This window comes from Thermobia domestica, chromosome 6 (assembly GCF_964235325.1).
Source record: "Thermobia domestica chromosome 6, izTheDome1.hap1.1, whole genome shotgun sequence".
Taxonomy (NCBI): domain Eukaryota; kingdom Metazoa; phylum Arthropoda; class Insecta; order Zygentoma; family Lepismatidae; genus Thermobia; species Thermobia domestica.
Window position 1 is genome coordinate 237550698 of NC_137459.1, and position 23800 is coordinate 237574497.

Genomic DNA, 23800 nt, shown 5'->3' on the forward strand with positions numbered 1-23800 from the left:
GGTTGTGTGAATTGATTTTCTCGTACCATTAATTGAGCAAGCCTTCGAACAATCAGAAATAAATACATTTATGTATGTAGGACCAGAAATGAATGTGTGGTGATGGCTCAAATCTTGGTAATTACTGCAAAGCTGAAATAAATAAATCGTTAAGATATCCAGATAATATACGAGGCGTGTCCGGAAAGTAAGTACCACTTTGAAAAATAAAATACTAAAACAAATTTGTTCAAGCCAAATTTATTTTTACATAAAAGAGCACATGTTAAAATATTTTTCGACATTGTTTCCACCAATGTTCAAATATTTGTCAGAGCGAGTGACCAACGCCTTACAACGAAACATCTGCCAGTGTCGGCGCTCTTCGCATGCGCGTAGTTTCACTGGTTCATTGCTTCTTTACTGACGCCACTACGATTGAGTTGTCGCGAGCGTACTTTGCCCTGTGATCCTTTACAATGTTTGAAACAATTGCTGAATCCGCTGACTGTAAAATTCATTCTGTTATCCGGGTTTTGAATGCAAGGAACGTTAAGCCGGCCAAAATTCATCGTCAAATTGCACAGACTTACGGTGAAAAAGCAATAAGTGATGGAATGGTGCAAATAAGGCGCGAACAAATGTCCACGACGAACCACGAAGTGGGCGGCCTTTTGTTGTGACTGATGAGTTGGTGAGGAAAGTGCATGAGAAACTTCGTGAGAATAGACGGTGTACAATGATAATGCTTTCAGATGACTTTTCTCAAGTTTTGAGAACTGTTTTGCATGAGACTGTTACCGACCGACCACTTAGGTTATCGTAAATTGTGTTCTCGCTGGGTTCCGAAAATACTCACAGAAGTCCACAAAACCAAACGAATTGGCAATGCTTTGACATTCCCACCCCGTTACAGTGGGAAAGGAGAGGGCTTTTAAAACCAAATCGTGACCGGTAAAGAAACATGGTTTCACCATGTCAGCCCAGAATCGAAGCAACATTCAATGGAGTGCGGCACACAGGATCTCCCACAAAGCAAAAGTTCACAACGACAATGTCGGCACAAAAACTCTAAGTGCACAAGTGTTTTGGGACAGGAAAGGGGTTTTGCTGGTTGACTTCGTACCCAGGGGTGAAACCATCAATACGGAACAATACTGTGAGACACCAAAGGAAATGAATGCTCAGTAAAGGAGTTGTGTTGCCCTATGACTATGCTCGTCCCCATACTGCTGGTGCGACCCAAACGTTAATTCGACAGTTCGGTTGGAGTAGTTTGACCACGCGCCGTACGTCTGACTACCACTTGTTCCTGCACCTGAAGCACGAGTTCAACGGTAAGCGTTTTAAAAGTGACGACAACGCAAGAAACGCTGTGAAGTTATGGTTGTCTTCACTGGCGGGATGTTTCTTTGAGGAAGGTTTGGACAAGTTGGTCAGCCGCTATGAAACAGTTAAAAACTATGTCGAAAAATAGCTCAAGGTGTGCTCTCTTGTGTAAAAATAAATTTGGTTTGAAGAAACCTGTTGTAGTATTAAAAAAAAAAAAAACTGTACTTACCTTCCGGGCACGCTTCATATATACTGTTGCGCGCTGATATATATTAATATCTGGGTATCTTAATGGTCTAGCGGTTAGCGTGTGTGCCTTTGGTGCATGGGTTCGATTCCTGGTAGGAAAGCAACAAAAATTTAATTTCACTATCATTAACCATCCGTCTCCTGTAGCCTAAAAGGTATAACTGCGGGACATAAAACTAAAATAATAATATTATTTTTTTCTGGGTATCTTCAGTTATGCTACGTTTACATATAGATATTAAACCTCCCCGAATGAATGACGAATATTTGCGCAAATGCTAACTCTCGACATTTACGTAGGGTCTGTAAGACCCAAGCAACAAACGGCGCTTGCGGTCCCGTGGAGGTAAGAGTTACGTATTCGTATATTTTAATTTGTCTCGATGTTGTGACAGTGGCATACGTGCTGGTTTATATCCCTCTCTGTTTAACAACAGAACATTGTTTGGAGTCAGAAAATGAAGCACTCGTACACATAACTGTCAGGACTGGTGTTGTAAAGGCCTGGGAAAAAAACGGAAATTTTGGGTTTAAAAAAAAAAACAGCTTTTTACCGTTTTTTTCCGAGCTTGGAAAAAAAACAGAAATATTGGGAAAAATTGAAATTTTCGAATATTTTATGAAAACTATTTTATATTTACTAGTTTACAGTATACAGTATATTAACTAGATCATTGAGTAGTTATGTTTCTTCTATTGGAATAGGCAAATTTTGTGGCAACAAATATATTTGTACCACTCCTTTAACGTTAGCACCGTGATAGTATGGAGTTATGACTACAAAAGACCCTAAAATATAATCCTAGTTAGATTAATTAATATAGGATAATTTAAAATATCTTAAGCAATCTTATAAAGTTAGCGTTTTATGGCAGGGAAGTGTTAAATAACAGGGTCATAATCATTTTACTTAATACCAGTACGTTAAAATCAAATATAGTATACATTTTATGGAGATACGTATTGTCCTTGTGCTGTGTAAAATTTCCGGAAATTTTGAACGCATTAGAAAAAAAAACATTTTGTTCGGAAATATTGGCAAAGCCCGGAAAATATAATTAAAGAACTATTTCTTCGCCAGATACTAATCTTATTTGCTGTAAAGTGTCTCCCTCATATATACAATGTATTTCGCTAGTAGGAAAAATACTTAAAGCAATAGGTTTTAATTTTACTTTTTAGTTTTCTGATTTCTGGCAAAAATTCCTCTTTATTATTTGTATATTTTTCGAACACCTCAAAAAGAGATTATCTTATTTACATATACACACACACACCGCAGAAGTGCGTAAGTTTGAGCAGCGACAAATATATTAAAGAATTTAACATGTGAATTTTCCGTTCATTATTATTAAATACTAACAGAATACCCGTTCTTCGCACGGGGAGAATACGTTTTATTTTGGGCATAAAGGGCATGAACTGTCACCAATGAACTTACGGACCCCAAAAAGTGAATTCGACACTAGCATCAATCATTTTTATTTACTTTTACATGTCACTTTCCCACTTTAGGAGTAACTAACGGGGGCTAAATTTGAATTTAAACGGCAACGGAAATGTCACTGTTTATCTCAGTCACCCCGAAAATTATCAATTCGACACTAATATTGGTCATTTTCGATCATTCTTATATATCTACCACTCCTCCTTCCCCCAACTTGCGGCACTGAGTTAGGATTTAAACAGCATCGGAAGTGTTAAATGTTCATTTCAGGATCCCAAAAACCATGGATTCGACACTAATACTGGTCATTTTCGATCTTTTTTTTTATATATATATATATTTGCCCTCTGCTCCGCCTCCAAGTTACGAGGATGAATTTTGATTTAAATGGCATCGGAAGTGGTACTATTCATTTCAGCAACCCCGAAAACTATGGATTCGACAGTGAATTCGGCTATTTTCAATCATTTTTATATATCTGTTCTTCCCCCTTCCCTAAGTTGGGGGCCTGAATTTTTATTTAAACAGCATCGGAAATGTCACTGTTCATCTCAGGAACACCGAAAACCATGAGTTCGACACTAAGATCGGTAATTTTCAATATATATCCACACTTCCTTCCTCCAAGTTGCACTTTTAAAGTGAAATGGTAAAAATCCATCCCAGGCCCGAACCTCATCTATGTTGAAAATTTTTATCGAGATCAATCTGGTGGCTCATGAGTTGTTAAGTTACAAATATAGCCACTTTCATTTTATATATGTAGATTAATTTTCGCATTGGAAAACAGGTATTTGTTTACATACAAAATTTTGTACATAAAGTTTATATTAAAGTCTGTATTTGAATATTAAATAATAGTAATTATATGTCTTAGTGCAAGAGTATTAGTGAAATTTTCCTACTGCTCTTTCTTTTAAGAAGTAATTTGGTTAAGATTAACAAAATTTCAAAAGATCAAAGAGCACATTAAGAACTCAGTTTCATTCAAGAGCCCTATTTGTTCCAACAGAAACGCTTCATGATGGTAGATGTGTATGCAATTGTAAAATTTCTGTAATTAATGCACAACCAGGAGTAAACGACTAGAAGGCACATAAAGGAAATAAGCGCAGACTATTAATATTCAAGAATAATTACAACTGTTTTATTTTAGAATGCTTCTTTTTTAAATATTCACAATATTGAAATTTCTCAATTTAAATTTTTCACGCCTTCGAAAAAAAAAATCATTACTAGTAAAACTAACCTAATACAAAGATTTTTTGTTTTTTTCCCAATTTTTCCGGAAAGAAAGAAAAAAAAACGGTTTCTTACCAGCCGTTTCAAAATTTCCGGAAAGTTAAAAAGGAAAAAAAGTTCAAAATAAATGTTATAGATGGTATAAATGTGAAGAAAATAATTTCAATTTATAAACTGTTGGAAATAAGTAGTGGTCTCCCAGACCGCACGTATACTGTGTTGCTTCCCTGGCTCATGTATCTGTCTAGGGTTAACTCAAATAGCCCATGCTCAAATGCAGTATCAATTATTTTCACTAGGGGGTGATATTCATTATTTTCGATATATTTATATTCCAAAGTTCGTGATAGTACGACGTCAGGGAACACTAAGTAACTAACAGGCCATAAACAGTTAACTGTGGAAGACGAGACGAGTAATACAGCTATTTTGGATTCGTTTTCTGAAATTCACTTTAATAATTTATTCTATCCTTCATACCCTCTTTGCAAAGTAAGAACGCAGATTACAAAAGCAACTAAAAAATAATTAACTGGGGGATGTGACACCAGTAAATAAGCGACACCTTTCAAAACTGGTCTACACTTTTATAGGATTTTACGCCTTTTTTTTTTTTTTTTTTTTTTCTTTCTTCTTAAAAGATATTTTTGACCCTACAACAAGAAACATAATTTTAAAAAATATATTAAAGAAATTAGTTCCGCTTTGGTAGGGTTAAACGACATTTACGTTCCTAAGTTCTGCACATACCATGCTACAAAAGGTTGTAAGTTACCTCAACTTTGATGTAAAATATAATTCAATGTCAATCTAAAAAATTAATTCGCATGTGGAATACAGACACACTCACAATACGTTATGTGTTATCAGTTTCACTTTTCTTCTAAATACTGTTTTGGTGTTAACCCATTGGAATCATATGACGAGCACTGGTCGCGCGAACCGTTTAAATCATGCAACGACCAGAATTTGCGTCCCAAATGTAGCCTGTCAATGTAAACGAAAGCAGTACATTTCTTCTGCCTACAGATGAGTCTCGGAGTCACTTTCTCTTATAAAGGAGACACATGGGTCCAGGTTTAGCCTTCTAAATATTCTATCATGTGCTTATGACAGGGATTTACATCTGATTTCAATGGGTTAAGATACAGGCACATAAAAATCAAACGACATTAATTATCCATATCTTACTTCTAAAGAAAATTACTTACGGCATTTCTTCAGGTAGGACATCAGCCATTATATTAATGGAATCTGTTTTAGCTTTCGAGGTAGGAGCGGCAGCCAATAAAATTTTCAAAAGAGCTATCATATATTGCGGCAAGCTCGGAAGCATGGCCTATTAAAACGAAAACACTTGGTATAATAAAGAGCACGAGTATATTATTGTACTTTCAATCTTTAATGCAATTTCCAAGTATTTTAGTTAAATCTTATCTGACTTTTCACGTATAGATGAAATTACTTAAACCTTGTTGCAAATTTGTAACTGCAATTAGTCTCTTATAATTCACTTCTTTAGCAAACTTCAAAATGCACGATTTGTACCACAATTACAAGTTATTTCACATCCAGTACATGTTCGATAAATGAAATATCATTTAAGAAACTACGTTTACAAGAAAAATGTACAATGAACAAAATATCTTCAATTAAAATATCATACCTAAAAAAGCAAACTTAGTACACATGTAATTAGGCATTTTAATTCAATACGGCCGAAGCGCAGGAACTTTCAGCGTTAATAATAATAAAAAGTGTCCTATCACACAGATGTTTTCATTATTTTGATAATTGTCTATCTGTATACAAAATAAGAGTGCTGCTGAAAATGTGGGAAATAATATTCAGCAATTCCTTTTCAATATGGTTAGGAACAACGTAATTTTATTGTCAAATTGAGTATATCACTCTCTGCTTTACATCATGAACACACTTCGCGTTCATAGACAAGGTTAGTAGATTTCTCAGCACCGCCCATAATCATCCAGTAATTTTCTAGACAAAGGTATAGAACAGATCTGAAATATTTGATTCTTTTACACGATAAAATTTCCATTCAAATTTACCGTCAATCATGTATTTGACTTTGGATAACATCTGTTTAGTTTTCACCATCGGTGAGTACTAATGTGGCATTGCCACACAAATACACAGAAAATGAAAATACAAAATAAGAGGGTAGGTTGATAATTTCTCAGCCTACCAGGTTCAAACAGAGCTAGATATAAAAATTATATATGTTTATGAGGCTTGTGATTTGTGAAGCTATTGTGCAAATTTGTTTTGACTAGACCAATTTTATTTTAGTTTATTATTATTATTATTATTATTATTATTATTATTATTATTATTATTATTAACGTCCAAAGTGAGGATGGCAGCCCACGTCCCAAAAATTAGTAAATTTGAACATCGTGCATTCATGAAGTACCCCTTCGTTAAGAGATTCACGCCGAAGGAGATCCACAACAACCTTATCACGACATTGGGGGACAAGGCATCATCGTATGCCACTGTGAAGAAATGGGCAGCGAACTTCAAACGTGGGCAGTTTGGTCTGAACGATGATCCCAGGTGTGGCAGACCAATTTCAGTGACCTCCCCCGAGATGATTGACGCCGTTCACCGGATAATTCTCGACAATCGCCGAATCCGCTCAAATATATAGAGGACACATTGGGCATTAGTCATGAACGGGTGTGGAAAGTTATCCATGAAGATTTGGGTATGAGGAAGGTCGCGGCAAAATGGATTCCGAAACTTTTAAACGCAGATCAGAAGCGTGAACGGGTGGAGGCAAGTAAGGCAGTTCTATCCCAATTTTAAGCGGATAAGACCAATTTTTTGCAACGGCTGGTAACAGTGGATGAAACCTGGTTATATTTCTACGATCCCACGACGAAACAGCAATCGGCGGAATGGCGCCACGGCGGTTCTCCACGTCCGAAGGCTAGGGCACAGTGCTCTTCTGCTAAGGTCCTTGCTACGGTCTTCTGGGATTGTGAAGGAATTTTATTGCTGGATTATCTGAAATCGAGTGAAACCAGCAATGCAACTTATTATAAATCTCTTCTGGAGAAACTGAAAGCAGCACTAAAGAAGAAGAGACGTGGAAAGCTGTCAAAGGGGGTAATCTTCCTCCAGGACAATGCGCCTTCACACAAGGCACGTCTGACATTGCAAAAATTGGAGGACCTACGGTTTTAAATACAGGAACATCCACCTTATTCACCTGATTTGGCTCCATCAGACTTTTATCTCTTTCCTAAATTGAAAATGTTTTTAATGGGAACGCATTTCAATGGCGCCGATGATGTCATTTCTCAAACAAAGGCCTGGTTTGCAGAGCCTTCATCCAACTTCTATTTGTCTGTCCTGCAAACACAATAGGTCTACTGCAACAAACCTAGCAGTTGTAACAAATTTTATAGCAACGGAGTTAGACAAAGGCGGCCAGGTAGACATTATTTATACCGATTTCAGTAGGGCATTCTATGTTGTGGATCATGATGTTCTAATGGCGAAATTAACAAGCCTGAACTTTTCAAAGTCGGCAATACAATATATTGTATCGTATTTATGTAACCGGAAACAATCTATTCTATACAAGGGGCACGTCACCGTGTCTGGGATTCCTCAAGGATCTCATCTGGGTCCTCTGCTATTTCTCCTACTTATTAATGAAATTCCACTTTTTATTGAAAACTCTGAGATTCTTCTATTCGCTGATGATCTCAAATTATATTCTAGAATTAATTCAAGTGAAGACTGCATACAACTACAACAAGACCTACAGCGAGTTCAAACATGGTGCGATGACAACAAATTAGTAATAAATGTATCCAAGGGTAAATCTCTGTCTTTTACGAAAAAAAGAAATCCTATGACCTTTGACTATACACTGAAAAAAAAACTAAATTGTCTAAACCAAGTACTGTCAAAGATTAAGGCGTTATTTTTGATCCTGAACTAAATTTCAATCAACACATAGATATGATAACAAACAGCGCATATAGGAACTTAGATTTAATTTACAGAATAGGGCAAGATTTCTTCAGTGAGACAACGTTTACAACACTATTTTACATATGTTAGATCAAAATTAGAATATTGTTCTACTATATGGACCCCCAATAATAAAAAATACTCTCAAGAAATAGAAAACATCCAAACAAAATTCTTGAAAATGCTTACATACAAAAAAACTAATTATTATCCCAGATATTTTTCCTACAATGATCTAATAAACAACTTTAATTTTCAAACTCTCTAAAAAAAAAAAAAAAAGGATGTTGGACTTGTTATTCTTATACAAGTTATTAAATAATAAGATTGATTGTATGGAGTTGGTCTCGAAAATATTATTACGGATTCCCACTTGCAAAACCAGAGTAGAGAATACAGAGACATTTTATTGTGCAAAAGCCAGGAGCAATATATTATATAAATCCCCTATGTGGAGGATGTAAATTATACAATGATATTGTAAATAAGCTTGATAAAGTGGATGTATTTAGTCTTTCAGAAAACAGGTTCAAATCATATGTGAAACAAGAAATTTTCTGTAGAAATAATTAAGAAATTTATATATGTAACATTTGCTGTATGTACACAACACTGTAATTGGGTATTAAGCCTGTTGTGTTGTATATTAAATAAATAAAATAAAAAATAAAAAAAAATAAATAAGCACAGCAGCAGCGATGTGAAAAGTGCATTGCACTACAAGGGGGATATGTTGCATAAAAACACCAAGCTTCGCTTCCTATCTACTTGTTTTCTTGGTAAGGCTGAGAACTTATCAACCCACCCTCGTACAATTATTTCCAGAGAATATGAAATGCTATTTACGATATATGATATGATATAGTTAAATACTGTACGTGTGCAAAATCAGTACTCACTTGGTATAAAACTTCAGTCGGCGTCAAAGTAATGTCTGATTCTGGATTAGAGACAGGATTCCTGGCAATATCTTCTTCCTTCTGTACCTGGATTTCAGCTAACGAAGTATACATATGCTGCAAAGAAAAAGAAATTTAATCATATATCCATATTTATTATCATATACAATAAATATTCATAAAGCACCCAGTCATATATATACACTTTTCCACGCATCAATTAACGACAAATTAACTCTCAAAAAACAAAATGCATCCAAAAAAAAAAAAAAAATGATAAGAGTAGTCTCTGGGAACAAAAGTGAAACCTGTTCATACAAAACAGAAAAGAGTATACTTAATGGACACATCATCTATTAATGTGACACAGAAAGGAAAAAGAAAAGAAAGAAATAACGACTTAATACCTGAAAATAGACCTTTATATTAGCTTTATCACTGTTCATCTCAGTGACCCCGAAAGCTATGGATTGACACTGATATTGGCTAGTTTCGATCACTTTTATATATCCCCCTCTCCAAACTGTGAAGATGATTTCGGACTCAAACGGAATCGGAAGTCTTAATGTTAATCTCAGCGATCCTGCAAACTATGGATTCGACACAAATATTGGTCATTTTCGTTCATTTTTATGTATATCCCCCTCCCCCAAGTTGCAGGGCTGAACTTAGAGTTAAACACCATTCGGATGTGTCATTGTTCATTTCAGCGACCCCGAAAACTATAGATTCGACACTAATATCGGTCATTTTCGATCATTTTTAAATGTCTCTCCCACTCCCCTCCCCTAAGTTGTATCGTCAAAATGATATGACAAAAAAACATCCAAGGTCCGAACCTCATCTACGTTGAAAATTTGATCGAGATCGCTTGGGTGGTTCAAGAGTCATTAAGTTTTGTTTATTTTTATATATCTCCCCTCTCCTCCCTCTCCCGGTCTACGGTCAAAGTGAAATCATAAATAAACGTCCAAGTCCCAAACCTCGTCTATGTTGAAAATTTGATGGAGACCGGTCGGGTGGTTCAAGAGACAAACAGTCATTTTCAGTTTTATAATATAGATTAAGGAGAAAAACAGGCATTGTTTCTCAACTGTGACAAACACTCAGTAATCTTGGTGAGCATGCATGCAGCGTAACAGGACCCTCTACATCCTCGTTCATTCAACATAGCGCTCGCAGAAACTGTAAACTACGGTTCCTATGCTTATTAAATCGAAGTAAAAATCTAGATAAAGTGTAAGGATAGAAGCTGCGACGACATTCCGAAAGTCTTTCAATTTTTGAGGTCATGATAGATGATGAGAACGAGAGCAGTGAACCAAGAAGTGAAGCAGAAGAGTTATACAAAAGCTTGCTAAATTATAAATTTCTCACAAAAAATACTCGACCGTGTTATCGTGGAAATGGATGAGAGGTTCACTTCGTTGCAAGGCGTTGATTCAAAGTTCGAGTCCCTTGTAGAAGTCCATACATTCTTACAGCGCCGACAGTAACGCCTTAGGAAACAACTGCAGAAACTGGCGAAACGAACAGCAGTTACATTAAGAAATTTTGGACTATAAAATGTTAACTCGCTGCAAAATTTCAAGAACTGAAAATCTTCGTGTTTTTCGTGCAGCATGGAAATGAAAGTGTTATCTAATCTGCGAATCAGCACTCACATAATGCTAACCGCTGCAGTTACTACTGCCAGCTATTAGAGCTAATTCAGCGAATGAAAAGTAATGTTTAAACTGATACTAAGGAACATTCATGGGTCAAGACAGTGTTGAGAAAAGAAAACCAGAAAAAAACGAACTCTGAGAACATTACAGACAAGTTTGCACCAATTAAGGCAAGAAAAATCTAATTTACGTACGAAAAATATGAAAATCATATACAAAAGTGGATGAAATTTCTTCAATCATTTTAAATTCTTAGATCTTGTAAAATGATTGCGGCAAACTGAATATAAGATTTTTTTCAGTCGCCACAATTATCCTTAAAGTACTAACGAAAAGATAGAATGGAACCAGTACAAAATGAAATGAAATCTTTTCAATTTAACGTCCCACGATTATGCCCTTTAGGCTAAGGGAGATGGATGATTAAGGGAAGTGAATAATGACGAAAGAATTGGTGGAATGAGAACGCGAGAGGAAACAAGAGTACCCGAGAAAACACACGGACAAGATGTTGTCCAAAACAAACTTAGTTGGCCGGGGATTGGAAGCAGTACAAATGTACGAATGGATGTACAGGAAGAGAGCTAGAGCGCAATTTCCATCTTTGCTCTTAGTGTTATTAACGCTAGATACGCCACTGAACACTAGGTAGGGAAAGAGAACACAGGAATTTGTGTTAGTATTTTCCAGAACAGTAATGAATTATAATTTTATATTGTTAAAAATCTGTAGAAACTAAATTAAAGAAAGAAAAAATGTTAAAGATTAATTTTAAAAAATTAATTTCTATAGGGTTTTAATGCCTTTTTACAACTCCCAAGCTGAGAAAGACACATGGATTTGCACTTAAATGTGGGACCCGAACGGAATCATGTGATTAGAAAGCTGCACTCTGCTACTCATGGGCTGTAAAAAAAAAAAAAAAATAAATAAATAATAATTAAAAAAATACATAAATAAAAAATAAAAATAAAATATTTGTGTTTACCAGTGTACTCTCATGAAAGACAACGTAAGTCCCCTATACTTTTTGTACAAATTTGTCAAACACATTGCATCAAACGTCAGCATTTAATTGCTAGTAATCGTATACTTCAGCTTACCAAACATTAAGCTTATATTAATGTAGACAAACCTGCTTAAGAACTTTTACTCCTTCGTGTATAGGTTGAGGCAGTCCAGCTAACGAGTCTCTATCACCCTGCAATGGAAATCCAACAAATTTTACTCTTGTATTATCCAGGAACTGATCTAAATCTTTCTGCCGAACTTTTGGAGCCCATGGAAGACCTGGAAGTCAAAGACCAAGAAAACTGATAAATTTCAATCTATGTTATACACATATAAAATTGAAAAGTTGTATCATACTGAACCAGTGTGTACCCACGGTTAAATGTATAACATTTTGCTACAAATTTTGCGCAGACCGATGTATTGCAAATAATTTCACGTCTGCCAAAACCATATATATATATATATATATATATATATATATATATATTTATGAAACACAAACAATTTTGAATCTTACAAGGTACGAGGGAGGATCAAAAAGTAATGCCTCCCTCATATTTTTTTTTTCTATTACAGCTACTAACTTATCTATGCATGACGTTATAGAGGTAGCCTTCTTCCACTAATGTAGTCTTTTCTTTTTCAGATTGAGTAATTAGAACCATGGATCTGAAGCTAAAAGAAAGATTCGTCATCGAATTTTTGGCGAAAGAATGTTGTCCACCTAAGGAAATCCATATGCGCTTGAAGAATGTTTATGAGGATGCAGTAATGGACATTAGCAATGTACGGCGTTGGGTAAAGGAAGTTTAGCAACGGAGAAATATAAATCGCTGATAAACCAAGAAGCGGCCGGCCGACAACATCGATCACAGATGCAAATCGGGAACGTGCTGAGGAATTGATCCGAGGAGACAGGCACATTACAGTTCAGAGTGTTGCAAATGCTTTGAACATTTCGTATGGCTCTGCCCAAGGAATAATTCCTAACTTGGGATATGACAAAGTGTGTGCTAAGTGGGTACCAAAGCAATTGACTGTTGATAATCGGAGGAGGCGAGTGGACGTTTGTCAAGAGCTCCTGGACGCATTTGCAGTTGTAAATCAAGACTTCTTCAAAAATGTGGTCACTGGAGATGAAACGTGGGCATACCTGTATGACTTTTATCTGTTTAGCCCTTTAAAAGAACACCTAGGTGGTTGTCGATTCAATGATTTGAATGAAGTTGAAACAGCTGTAAAATCATGGGTCAAAAAGCAACCTCCTGAATTTTTCCAAAAAGGTTTTGACGCCTGGGTTCAAAGATGGCGTAAATGTGTTCAAATTCATGGAGACTACGTTGAAGGGTAGGATTCTGTAGAGGACATTCAGACTATGCTCTGCAATAGCTTGTCTTGTTCCATTAATATATTTTTTTGTGACACAGGAGGAAATACATTTTGATCTCTCCTCATATAAACATCTTTATTTAAAAACCTGCAAATATTCGATTGAGTATATACACGCTAAAAGTGTCCTGACTTTTCAAACTAATTCCTGTTGTTGATTTAATTTATACAACTGAGTCAATAGTAATAATATTCGACTGATCAAGAGAAATATTTCTAGAAGCAGACTGGCATCATCATATATCTACACTACCAAAACCCAAGACATCATTATAATCTCTCATTAACTTTATGACCTAAGGAACCCGAAGGTCCATCGACGCAGATTCATATTGTCTTTCCACCTTCTTCTTGACTTACTTCACGATAGCTTCCTCACAGGTCTCCGAACTAGAATTCTAGACATTTCACTCGTTTTTCCTATTCAAACAATGTATTCCCATATCTTACTGGTTAGATGGCTACATATTACTATTAGTGTAATATTCAGGAGTTCACGGCTATTCTGAAGTTCCCCATTATGTAACCTTTTCGAATCACACGTTCGATTGCCTATTTTCCAATCAAATATTTTCTTCCAAACTCTGTTCTCGAAAAACTCTTAGCTTCTGTTTTCTGCGAATTAGCAACTTGGAATACAACGCAACAAATTATTTTTTTTTATATTCAAAAAAAGTCAATAAATAGGTAACAAACTTATACGAGATAGCAGGAATAGTACGAACTATTTTCGAAATGTACCCCAGGTGGAAGCACAATCATACATTGTACTAGTGAGTTTATATAGCGACAGTTTGAAAATGGCTTACGTACTCGACCAGCGTACGGTAGGGAATCATTAAAAAAACTGACTTATTGCAATGACATCCATAAGAAAATGCCTCCTTTTTATGGTGGGAGAAGTGTTTGTCGCGTGAAGTGAGTCCAACTAAATAGAAACATTCCACTAAAACCCTCAAAAGTCACTTATAAACACCGGCAGATTATGGTGGCTCAAGCTGACAGAAGCGTAGTAGTAAACCATAATTCATTTGCAACAGGATGTTTTCAGTGTTACCCTACAGCAGGCACCATCAGATTTGAGTTGTTTCCTTTGAGTAGTCAAGCGTTGTTTCACCGTTCCAACGAATGAGCCCATAGAAACACGAGCAAATTAGTTGTTAACTATCAAACGGGAAACACGCTAGATCATAAAACATGTCTGTACAACATATGGAAAAACGTGTTCAATAATAATTTTGTTTATAATATTAACCTTTACAATTATACTATTTGCTTCATAAATTTACTTTGTAAACTTTCTTTTAGGGTGAAAATGTATTACAAAAAACGTACATGGAAAAGAAGTTTTTAAAGGACTGAGAGAGTATACTTTAGTTTAACGTTTTGAATTATTATATACACTTTTATAATTTCTTGTACTTTGACTTATAAACGAAAGGAAATATTATGTAGCAAGAACACGTGTAACCCAAAAGCTTCGTAATGTGATACAAGAAAATTACACAGTTCTGACTTATTATTATTATTATTATTATTATTATTATTATTATTATTATTATTATTATTATTATTATTATTATTATTATTATTACATTCCTGTTGGAGCTCACGTGGTTCGGATATCATATTAACCTTCATCCGCTCGCGTCCGCGGCAAATTGGCTGTCATTTTTAGTTTCTGTGTGTCCTTCTTCCCAGAGCGCTAAGATTATGGCTGGAGGAGTGTGCATTCTCTATTTACACTCCCACCCTCTAGATTCTGTGCGGCTGCAGTCTAACCAACGCCTACTTCCGGCTCAGTACAATACTAAATTTGCTGGTGGAGGGTGGACGTCCAATCTGCCGTGAGTACGAGCAAAAACGTGATTTTTTTTCGCAACTAATAAAAAAATAAGTAAAACTTTCATTATTTGTCATTGGCTGTTTCATTTTTAACTGCCCTAAGATCAAAACTAATACAAGACCACATCTGTGCGAGTTAGCATTAGAGCTAATGAACGAATACTTGAAAGCTCGTTCTAAAATCTCAAACTTTGCCAAAAGATTTGCTGGTGTTCTTGGCATAATCCAGAAAGCAAAACTACCGGCGATGAACCAGTCCAACTAATTCAAGGAGATATTTGTTATATCTGTGGTTCAAGAAAAGACAATACAACTCGCATTGAATGAAAAGATTGCGGAAAAAACGTATGCAAAAAGTACTCAATCATTACTACTACTTGCAATAAATGCCAGCAATCACACAACGAGGACAGTGACATGAATGTTGATTAGCTTAGAACTCGCCTTGAATGTACAGATTGTGGAAAAACATGTGCAAAAAGCACTCAATCATTACTACTACTTGCAATAAATGCCAGCCACCTCACAACGAGAACAGTGGCATGGATGTTGATTAGGTTAGATTCTGCTATTTCGTGTTTTGTTCACTGTGTATTCATTCATATTTAGCAATGTTGTAATTTAATGTAAATATATTTTTTTGTTAACAATGATTTGTTTTAATTTACTAAACCTAATTACTATTCCAAAACACACACTTTGCATCATGCACAATGTTAAAAAACGTGAATAATCGATGACGGCCACACTGCCATCGGCGCGAGTGGGAAAGTGAATTGGCAATACGCGAGCGGACGAAGGTTAAGCGGTAGTATCACGTTTCATATAACCTCCGTACTAAGAGTAATACAATTAAAAATGAACTATATATATATATATATATATATATATATATATATATATTAATAATGAAGGGAGGGAAGGAAAGAAGAAAACTATTAACAACGTTTTGTTTAACAGTCATACTCTTGTAAACTACATATAACATAAAGTAATCATTTCTGATCATTTCTGAAGCGGACCAAACAATATAAGTGCAAAGGTAATTAAAACTATCAGGGAGTGAGTGCTACCAATACAATACTATGAGTTCTTACATAGACTTAAGAATTAACTTCATAATTCTCAGAGAGTAGACCGTGAGTTCGGGGAAGACGAAAGCTCCCCGATACATACCTAAATACAACCTTGTTAACATGTATAATATTTAGCTGGGCTGATTTGAGGCTATATGGTAAGCGTACGAGGGTTTGATGCACGGGTTTCAGCCTCGATCCCCGGAGGACGCCATGTGATTCGGATCCCACATCAAGCTATAGATTTACGTCTCGGTACTGCACGGGACGCTATACTCCTAAATAATCAAACGACGTTCATAATTTATATCCATCCACGTAACTAGCGGAGATTATATTATTCTTTCCAGGAAATGTTCCAGGATGGAACACCTATTACAACTATTCCGCTTTTTCATTAGAAATGATCTGGAAGCACTACCAGTGAACTCCTGCCTTTGTTGACCATTTAATACTTTTTACACGACGTGTAAAAGGTAAAGGGTGGCCTCCATATGAATAAGTCTAATGGGTATTGGTCACGTCCAGATTGTCCTAGGTACCAAATTCACACAGGCAGGGTGAACGAGGGTAGAATGAAAATTCCGTCTTCATAGAGTATGAGTTCGGGCCGCCTTACTGAATATACTACTGCGACTCTTCACTTAGAATAAGGATAGTCAGGAAGAAAAATCAATATATACTTGAATTTAACATCCAATACTGCAACTTGAAGTACTTAACATTTGATATTTATATTGTTTTTTAAATATATAACTTTTGTGAGTACGTAGATACAAATTTCACAGAAATTGTTTCACAAACCTAAAGTAATCAAATTCCTTATACCATCATCCTTATAGGTAATCATTCAAACACCACTTCAACCAAAATACAGTTAAAGTAGTTGTGCATACATTTTACACATCATCTGTATTTGACTGGAATATTACCGTGTTCTGCATCGTCCAGTCGGAACCACACTGTGCTAGATCACCGGTTGTCCACGGACTACCCTTTCGGAAACACAATTCTATACATTGAAAATATATTTGAAAATTGTCCAACGTACTTCGATGTTACTGCTTATAATTTAGCTATCGGAGAAGATTTATAAGCCATAGTTACGATTTATAATAATAATAATAATAATAATAATAATAATAATAATAATAATAATAATAATAATAATAATAATAATAGCAGCTACATTTGCTGACGCATTTAAACTTGTCAACGTCTTTTTTAATTCTTCTTTATGTAGCAACATGGACTCTCCTTTGTCCTTCAATCGTACTTATTGGAATAAGTTGAATAATGTTGCTTGATGCTAAATTTCTTTGAGCAATCCATTAATGATTTTTATTAGCATATTAAATATTTAATTTTATTACTGTCTTCTATGAAAAAAAAAAAAAAAAATCCTACCAAGAGAGGCTGAATGAACTTGGAATTACTGCCTTGCATTTTGCTCATTGTTCCATTAATTTTACTGTAACTGTTTTATTTTGCGTTGTGTGTCAAACCCGAATTAACTGTTGGTAACCTGTTTAAGCAGTCCGCTCCACTCGAAGTACTCGAAATGGTGTCACAAGTATCAAAATGGAAACACTAACCTGACGATCTTCCTTTACTCGTGATAACTTTTGGCATGTTGCTTGACCAAATTTGCTTAGCCAGTCTGAGCGAACATGCAACATTCTGGTGGTGCCTGCCCTACAGCACGACGCATGATCGTTTTAAATTTTCGAAGAACGTGTTTAAGGTGGGTGTCAAGAAAACTGTCCGAAAACCAAAACCAAAATAAACTTGAACTTGTCCACAAAACGTCTGTCAGCAGGCCACAGAAGGAAAACATGTTTATCAGGATTGTTACTAGGGAAGAATTATGGGTGTATCACCGGCAACTCAGAGCAAAGCGTGGTTCAACGAAAGTAGCCAAAAGTGTCGGAAATTAGGCCAACCTATCTAGATAGCTACGGAACTTACAAAACAATAAATACATAAATAACTGTTATTCGCTCTTTCAATGTATTCAAGTTCTAAAATCGATACTTTCAGAACGAATTTTACAACAGAGATAAATATCGGACAATATCGCAGACTCCGGATCGAATGCCCCCACTGGTAACAGAACGATAGACCACACGCGGATAACATACTGAAAAAAAGCCTCTGCTCGAATCTGCGCACTAAAGGGACTTTACCAGTAAACTATCACGTAATGAAGAAAAGAAAGAAAAAAAAGGAGAACGTAGCAAAGAAGTATAACCTTTGCCCTTCATAGGAAGAGGAGTCATCGGACGAGGACTTGGAGGTTGAGGAAGTTCCCCTGCTTCTTCCATTGCACGCCTTTCCTCGATTTCTCTCATTTCATCATCCGATTGGTCAGCTGGATCAAAGTCAATACCTATGGATTCATCTAGTGAACTCTGCTTCATCAAACTCTGTAAAGTCAAATTTGTAGGGATTAATTACAACACAACATTTATTATATATATTTGACTGCTACATAAACAAAATTTAGTAACTCCTTTTATGAATAGAATTGCAATAGCCGAGTTCGAGATTCAGCTTATTTTCAAAAGGTAAATATTTGCACAACCTTCTTAATAAATGTGAAACGGTACTAACTACATATAAGCATTGACAAAATATTATTTATCACTATATTCATCATCACCGTATGCATTCTGACATCACTGACAAGTCACCTGCCGTAAACTGAAAAACTTCCATGGATTACGGTTCTCAATTAGCCTCTTCCTCTTACAAAAGCAATTTTCAGTTTTAACGTAATTCATTACTTGTAGTCGTTTTCTCTCTTATCTATTTTTCCTTCTACCATACATTCTGTCACTTCTATCACAATATACTTTCTTCTAAAAATAATGTATGAATCATATTTTTCTCCTTTTAATTACCTCTAATATTGTTTTCTTCTCTTCTATTATCATTACTACTTCCTCGCTGGCATTCCGTTCCAGCCAACACATATTCGTTTTTCACCACACCCCATCTGATAAAGCCTCTATAGTTATTTTGCATCGCTTTTGCCATGCGTTGATAAATAACACACCACTCCAACAGATTGAAGCATTACTTGCTTTATTTTTATTTATTTATTTTTTTTTTTTTTAATTTTATTTGAGTAAGAATTGACCTTTTTAATTTCCACACTTCTATACAGATAGTTATAAAAATAATACAAACACCTGGAGTTGGACACATGTGATATGTCTGGGTTGGCAAGGTAAGAGAGAAACCGCAGAGCTAGGTTGTTGCTTGTGGTGCGTTGTAATGTACCATTACAGTCGGTGTAATGATTTTTTTTTTTTTTGGGGGGGGGGCGGAGGGTTCAATAGTTTTTGAACGTACTGCACTATGCGATTTTTCACAATATATTTTCCGGTCCATGTAGTATATTCATTAGTTCTTTATTTAAACCAAAATCAATGTGGAAGCTTTGGAATAGCCAAGTAGGAATTATATTTCGGGGAATAATATCTTTATATTTATACATTATTTCATTATAAACTCGATATATGGGCATTTCAAATGGATGATTATTGACATTATACACTTTAATGCTATACGAAAACAAAGGTCCGCAATTGGACAGAAATTCTTGAAATTATCCACCAATCCGATATTTGGCAGAATAATTTAGATCCCCTTCGTCCCTCTGAGATGCCCATATCCTCCCAAAATCCGATTTCATCTAGTTTTTACCATTTTCTATTCGCTTTATATTTTTTTCCGCCACCAAAACTCTTTGTTATGATTGGAACTATTTCTGAAGCGCTAGTATTAAGGCGCGATTCCTCTCATTCTCTACCTGGGAAGAGTTTGAGGCCACATCACGTAAATTCGGCTCTCAAAAAAATTGGGCTATTGGCAGGATAAACCAGTAAAAACAGGTAATACTAGATGAAATAGTTAAATAAACACTCGTAAGCTTAAGAAGTCCCAAAGAACAGCAAAATTATATCATAAAATAGAATGGAAACAGTAAAATAGGAAGTGTAAGTCAGGAACGCCATGTTTGCTGATATGAATAGCTGTGGACAGATTCATATGTGTGGATTTTGATTTCCGGCTGTGTGATCCTGCAAACTAAGATTTGGTGCTTCGAAATCAATTAGGATATCCCTTTTACCTTCCCAAATTAAGTTAGGTTACGATAGGCCTGTCCAGATATAGCTTTCGTGTGTGTATGTAGTAAATGTGATTTTTTCTATTACATGACGGTATTCATTGGTTCTAGTATAGTTAGGTTAGTTTTCACTATGTCAGTGTAAATTTCAACAGAGACTCTTACTTATTTCTAAATTGAGCAAAGCTTACAACAGAAATGGGTTGAACGATTTTTTGTTAGGGTTTTTTTTCCTTCAGGACAGGGACCCTTACCATTAGTAGTTTCAATATGTCCTTTCTGGGGCATTAAAAGTACTTGGAAATCCATGATCTAATTAGTAGTAGGGCCATTGGGCTCTAATTATTTAGTTTCTTTTTTTTCCCAGTTTATAGAGCCGATTTAGAATGGTGAAAACCCAGTGATTCGTTCAATGTACATATAGCGAATTCGTGTGATAACATGATTTAACGTATGCAGTGATATGTACAGTATTAGTCTTCGTTTTCTTTGTTTATGAGGTACGTAGCGTGCATGTGTGTGTGCATAATTTAGTATTTTGACCGTAGTAAATGTGAGTGAGAGTATGATTTATTTATTTACGGATAGTGTATTGTGGATTATTGTTGGTCCCTTGTAGTAAGCACATTGATTCATAATTAAAATTTATAATTAATTATGTACCGTAACTACGTAATATGTTGCTTATATTTAACGATGACAGTGCAAAACGTGATTAATAGTGCAAAGGTTGTTTTAATACTACTAACGCCGTCTCGTCCTAGTTGATAATTATTCGCCGATAGTGATTTGTTACTCCAATACTCGGAAATGACCCTTCTGTTGCTACAAATGATCAATAAATATTAGTTCTGACCTATAAGATGGATTTCTAGATAACCCACATCGTAAATTAACTTTCCGGAAAAGTACGATCATTTATATAGCCTAGTAATTAAATTATTAATAACAATAAGCTTCGCGTTTCCACTTAACTTTAAGTTTGTCTATATGGCATTAATTTTGTTGCCAGGCTGCAGTTACGACTTTTTTTTTTCGCTAGAAAGATCACATTGTTGACATTTTCTAACATATAATTGCATGTAGTTGAGAATATTGAGTATATTGCATACAAAAAATTTGAAGCCGTGAGGTGAACTATACAATAGTTTATTGTGAAAAAAATTCATATTCATATTCAGTTCATGTAAGATCACGCGTGTTCGTTAATGTGCTATAATAATTTGTTATTTTAATATAGATAAAATAAGACTGCTTTGAACAATCTCGGGCCTATTGACATAGTATAGGGTGTGTGAAAATAAATCGACGTTATAGAGAAAAATAAACATATAAATGAATAAGTGAGTAATGATAATATAAATGATATGTAGATGTGTATGCTAGAAAGTATGAATAAATAATAGGACACACGTGTATATACGTGCCCAGTGGCAAAGTTGCTACAAGATATTGATTCCGTATATATAATGATAATTTCTTTTAGCACATTAATTATCACGTAAGAATTTTTTATGAGAATACTGTGTTACGTAAAATCTGGTTGGTATTTTCACTTCGTGGCCTGACATTCAATAGTAAACATACCAGTTAACTGATCAACCGGCCTGACAATACGAATAATAGTCATATAGCAAATGGTTCAGGATATTTTCCAGTTAATAAAAATAATAGAATAACCGTTTACCAAATTGATACAATTTAAAAATACTCGTTTAGTTTACATTTGCGATACTACTCTGAAACTCTTTTTTTTTCCACGTCACCCAATCAAGCTAAGTTCATTACTGTCCGCAGAGGTGACGTAGTGGATAGGACCGAATAATATAGAAAATTTATTACAGTAGACTCTCGTTTTACTGCACCAGAGCATCCGAAACCCCAATGTCCATGAATTTTCATTTCTTCTACTTCTAGTAGATATAGTGTTTCAAAATTAGTTGACGCCTCAGGGTTAGCGCCCTTGCTGACAGGTAGCGACTAGTAAGATTTGGCAGACAACTTACTAGTACAAAATTTAGTTTATTTTTTTTTTAATTTTGCCAAACCCCTGTTAGATTTTTTCTAGTTATTGACTTTAGTCTAGTTTCCGATACTTTACTCAAACTCTTCTCAGTTTCTGAGGGGTCGGATATATTTTTTTATTTTATTTTATTTTATTTATTTATTTTTTTTTTTTTTATTTATTTAGAAATCCTAAATTAAGTAATAACACTGACTTCCCGGTAATGCCGGAGTCTACAAGGTCTCAGCCGACTGGAATTGCTTGTGGGTTTGGAGATATTTATCTTAGGCTACGTATTTAGTAGGCCAAACCTTTATCGGCATATGAAAGTATATTTGGCTGTGGATTGTTGTACGTTGAAATTCGACCACTTATCTTTGTAGTTTTAGTGTCCTAGAATACTTCTTTGGCGCCGTTTTTTCTTTCTCTTCTCTATCTATTCCTCTATTCTCTTCAAGATTTTTTTTTTTTTTTTAATTTTTAATCTCCCCCCCCAGTTTTGAACTTGACATATATCAATCATTCGACATATATCATTTGAACTTAACTTACCAGCTGAGATGTTGCGAGACACGATTTGTTGAGGTATTCGTTGATGTCGAAGCTTAAGGGAACGTTTCTCTATCATCTTTCTACCCACTGCGATAGTGAGCATGGTTCAGTACATGGTACAATTTTACCTTTTTCATTATTCGTTCAGAATTTTCTACAGGTTATTAGTCATTTCCTACTTTTGTTTCATTGATAATCACAAATGTAAATGTTGTTGTTGTTGTTCTGGGCCCAAGAATAGTGTTAACATTTACAAATTTATGTTTGTACATATTATGTACTGCCATGTTAATTATATGTTTCCCAGTTTAAGGAAAATATTTGAGAATACTAATTTTATTATTACGCGCGGGTAATTAGTCGAATTGGTATATGTGCGATATGTTGGATTTCCTTATGTAAAGTGTTGCAATCTACGAATCCAATTTGTCGGGGTGATTAATTTGAAAGATTAAATAATTATTGAATATACATAAATGTTGAGATATGAATATATGTGGAATATGAATATAATATTGAAGTAAGATGTATAATATTGAATTGAGTAAATAAATACGTGTAAAGAGCCTTAGTACCTTACCCCGAACGGTTCTTGGTTGCTATAGTTACGAAATATCCGATAAATGTACAATGTAAATGTTAGAAAATACCGCCGCATGTTAGATATTTTCTTCGAATCTTTTAATGTTATTAAGTAATATATGTACAGTTCGCGGCATAGAAATTGTTACACAAATTCTAAGTCCAAATTAATAACAAACTCTTGCCCAGTTTTCTTATGCATCCAGAAATACATGTCTCAATCGATTAGTTGCTTCTAGTATTCAATACAACTCTTCCACCTCTCCTTGTCTAAAGCAGTGAGTGTGACGTAGTACACTCTTTCCATTCAGCTGAAAAAGAAACAGGAATAAAGTTTACAACGTTATAGCTTTAAAACAGTCTTTTCCATTCGTCTGTT

The 23800-nt window shown here is 35.1% G+C and overlaps 1 protein-coding gene across 3 annotated transcripts in view; it reads right to left on the reverse strand.

Annotated features, from left to right (window-relative positions):
- Positions 1 to 23800, reverse strand: part of Strip (striatin interacting protein) — a 239683-nt gene that overhangs the window by 120067 nt on the left and 95816 nt on the right. For all 3 annotated transcript variants that reach the window (XM_081762663.1, XM_081762661.1, XM_081762662.1), the window contains exons 8-11: positions 18399 to 18573; positions 11959 to 12113; positions 9157 to 9273; positions 5461 to 5588 (exon numbers count right to left, since the gene is read on the reverse strand). In XM_081762663.1, coding sequence (XP_081618789.1) covers positions 5461 to 5588; positions 9157 to 9273; positions 11959 to 12113; positions 18399 to 18573 — 575 coding nt within the window. The remainder of the gene's footprint in view (positions 1 to 5460; positions 5589 to 9156; positions 9274 to 11958; positions 12114 to 18398; positions 18574 to 23800) is intronic.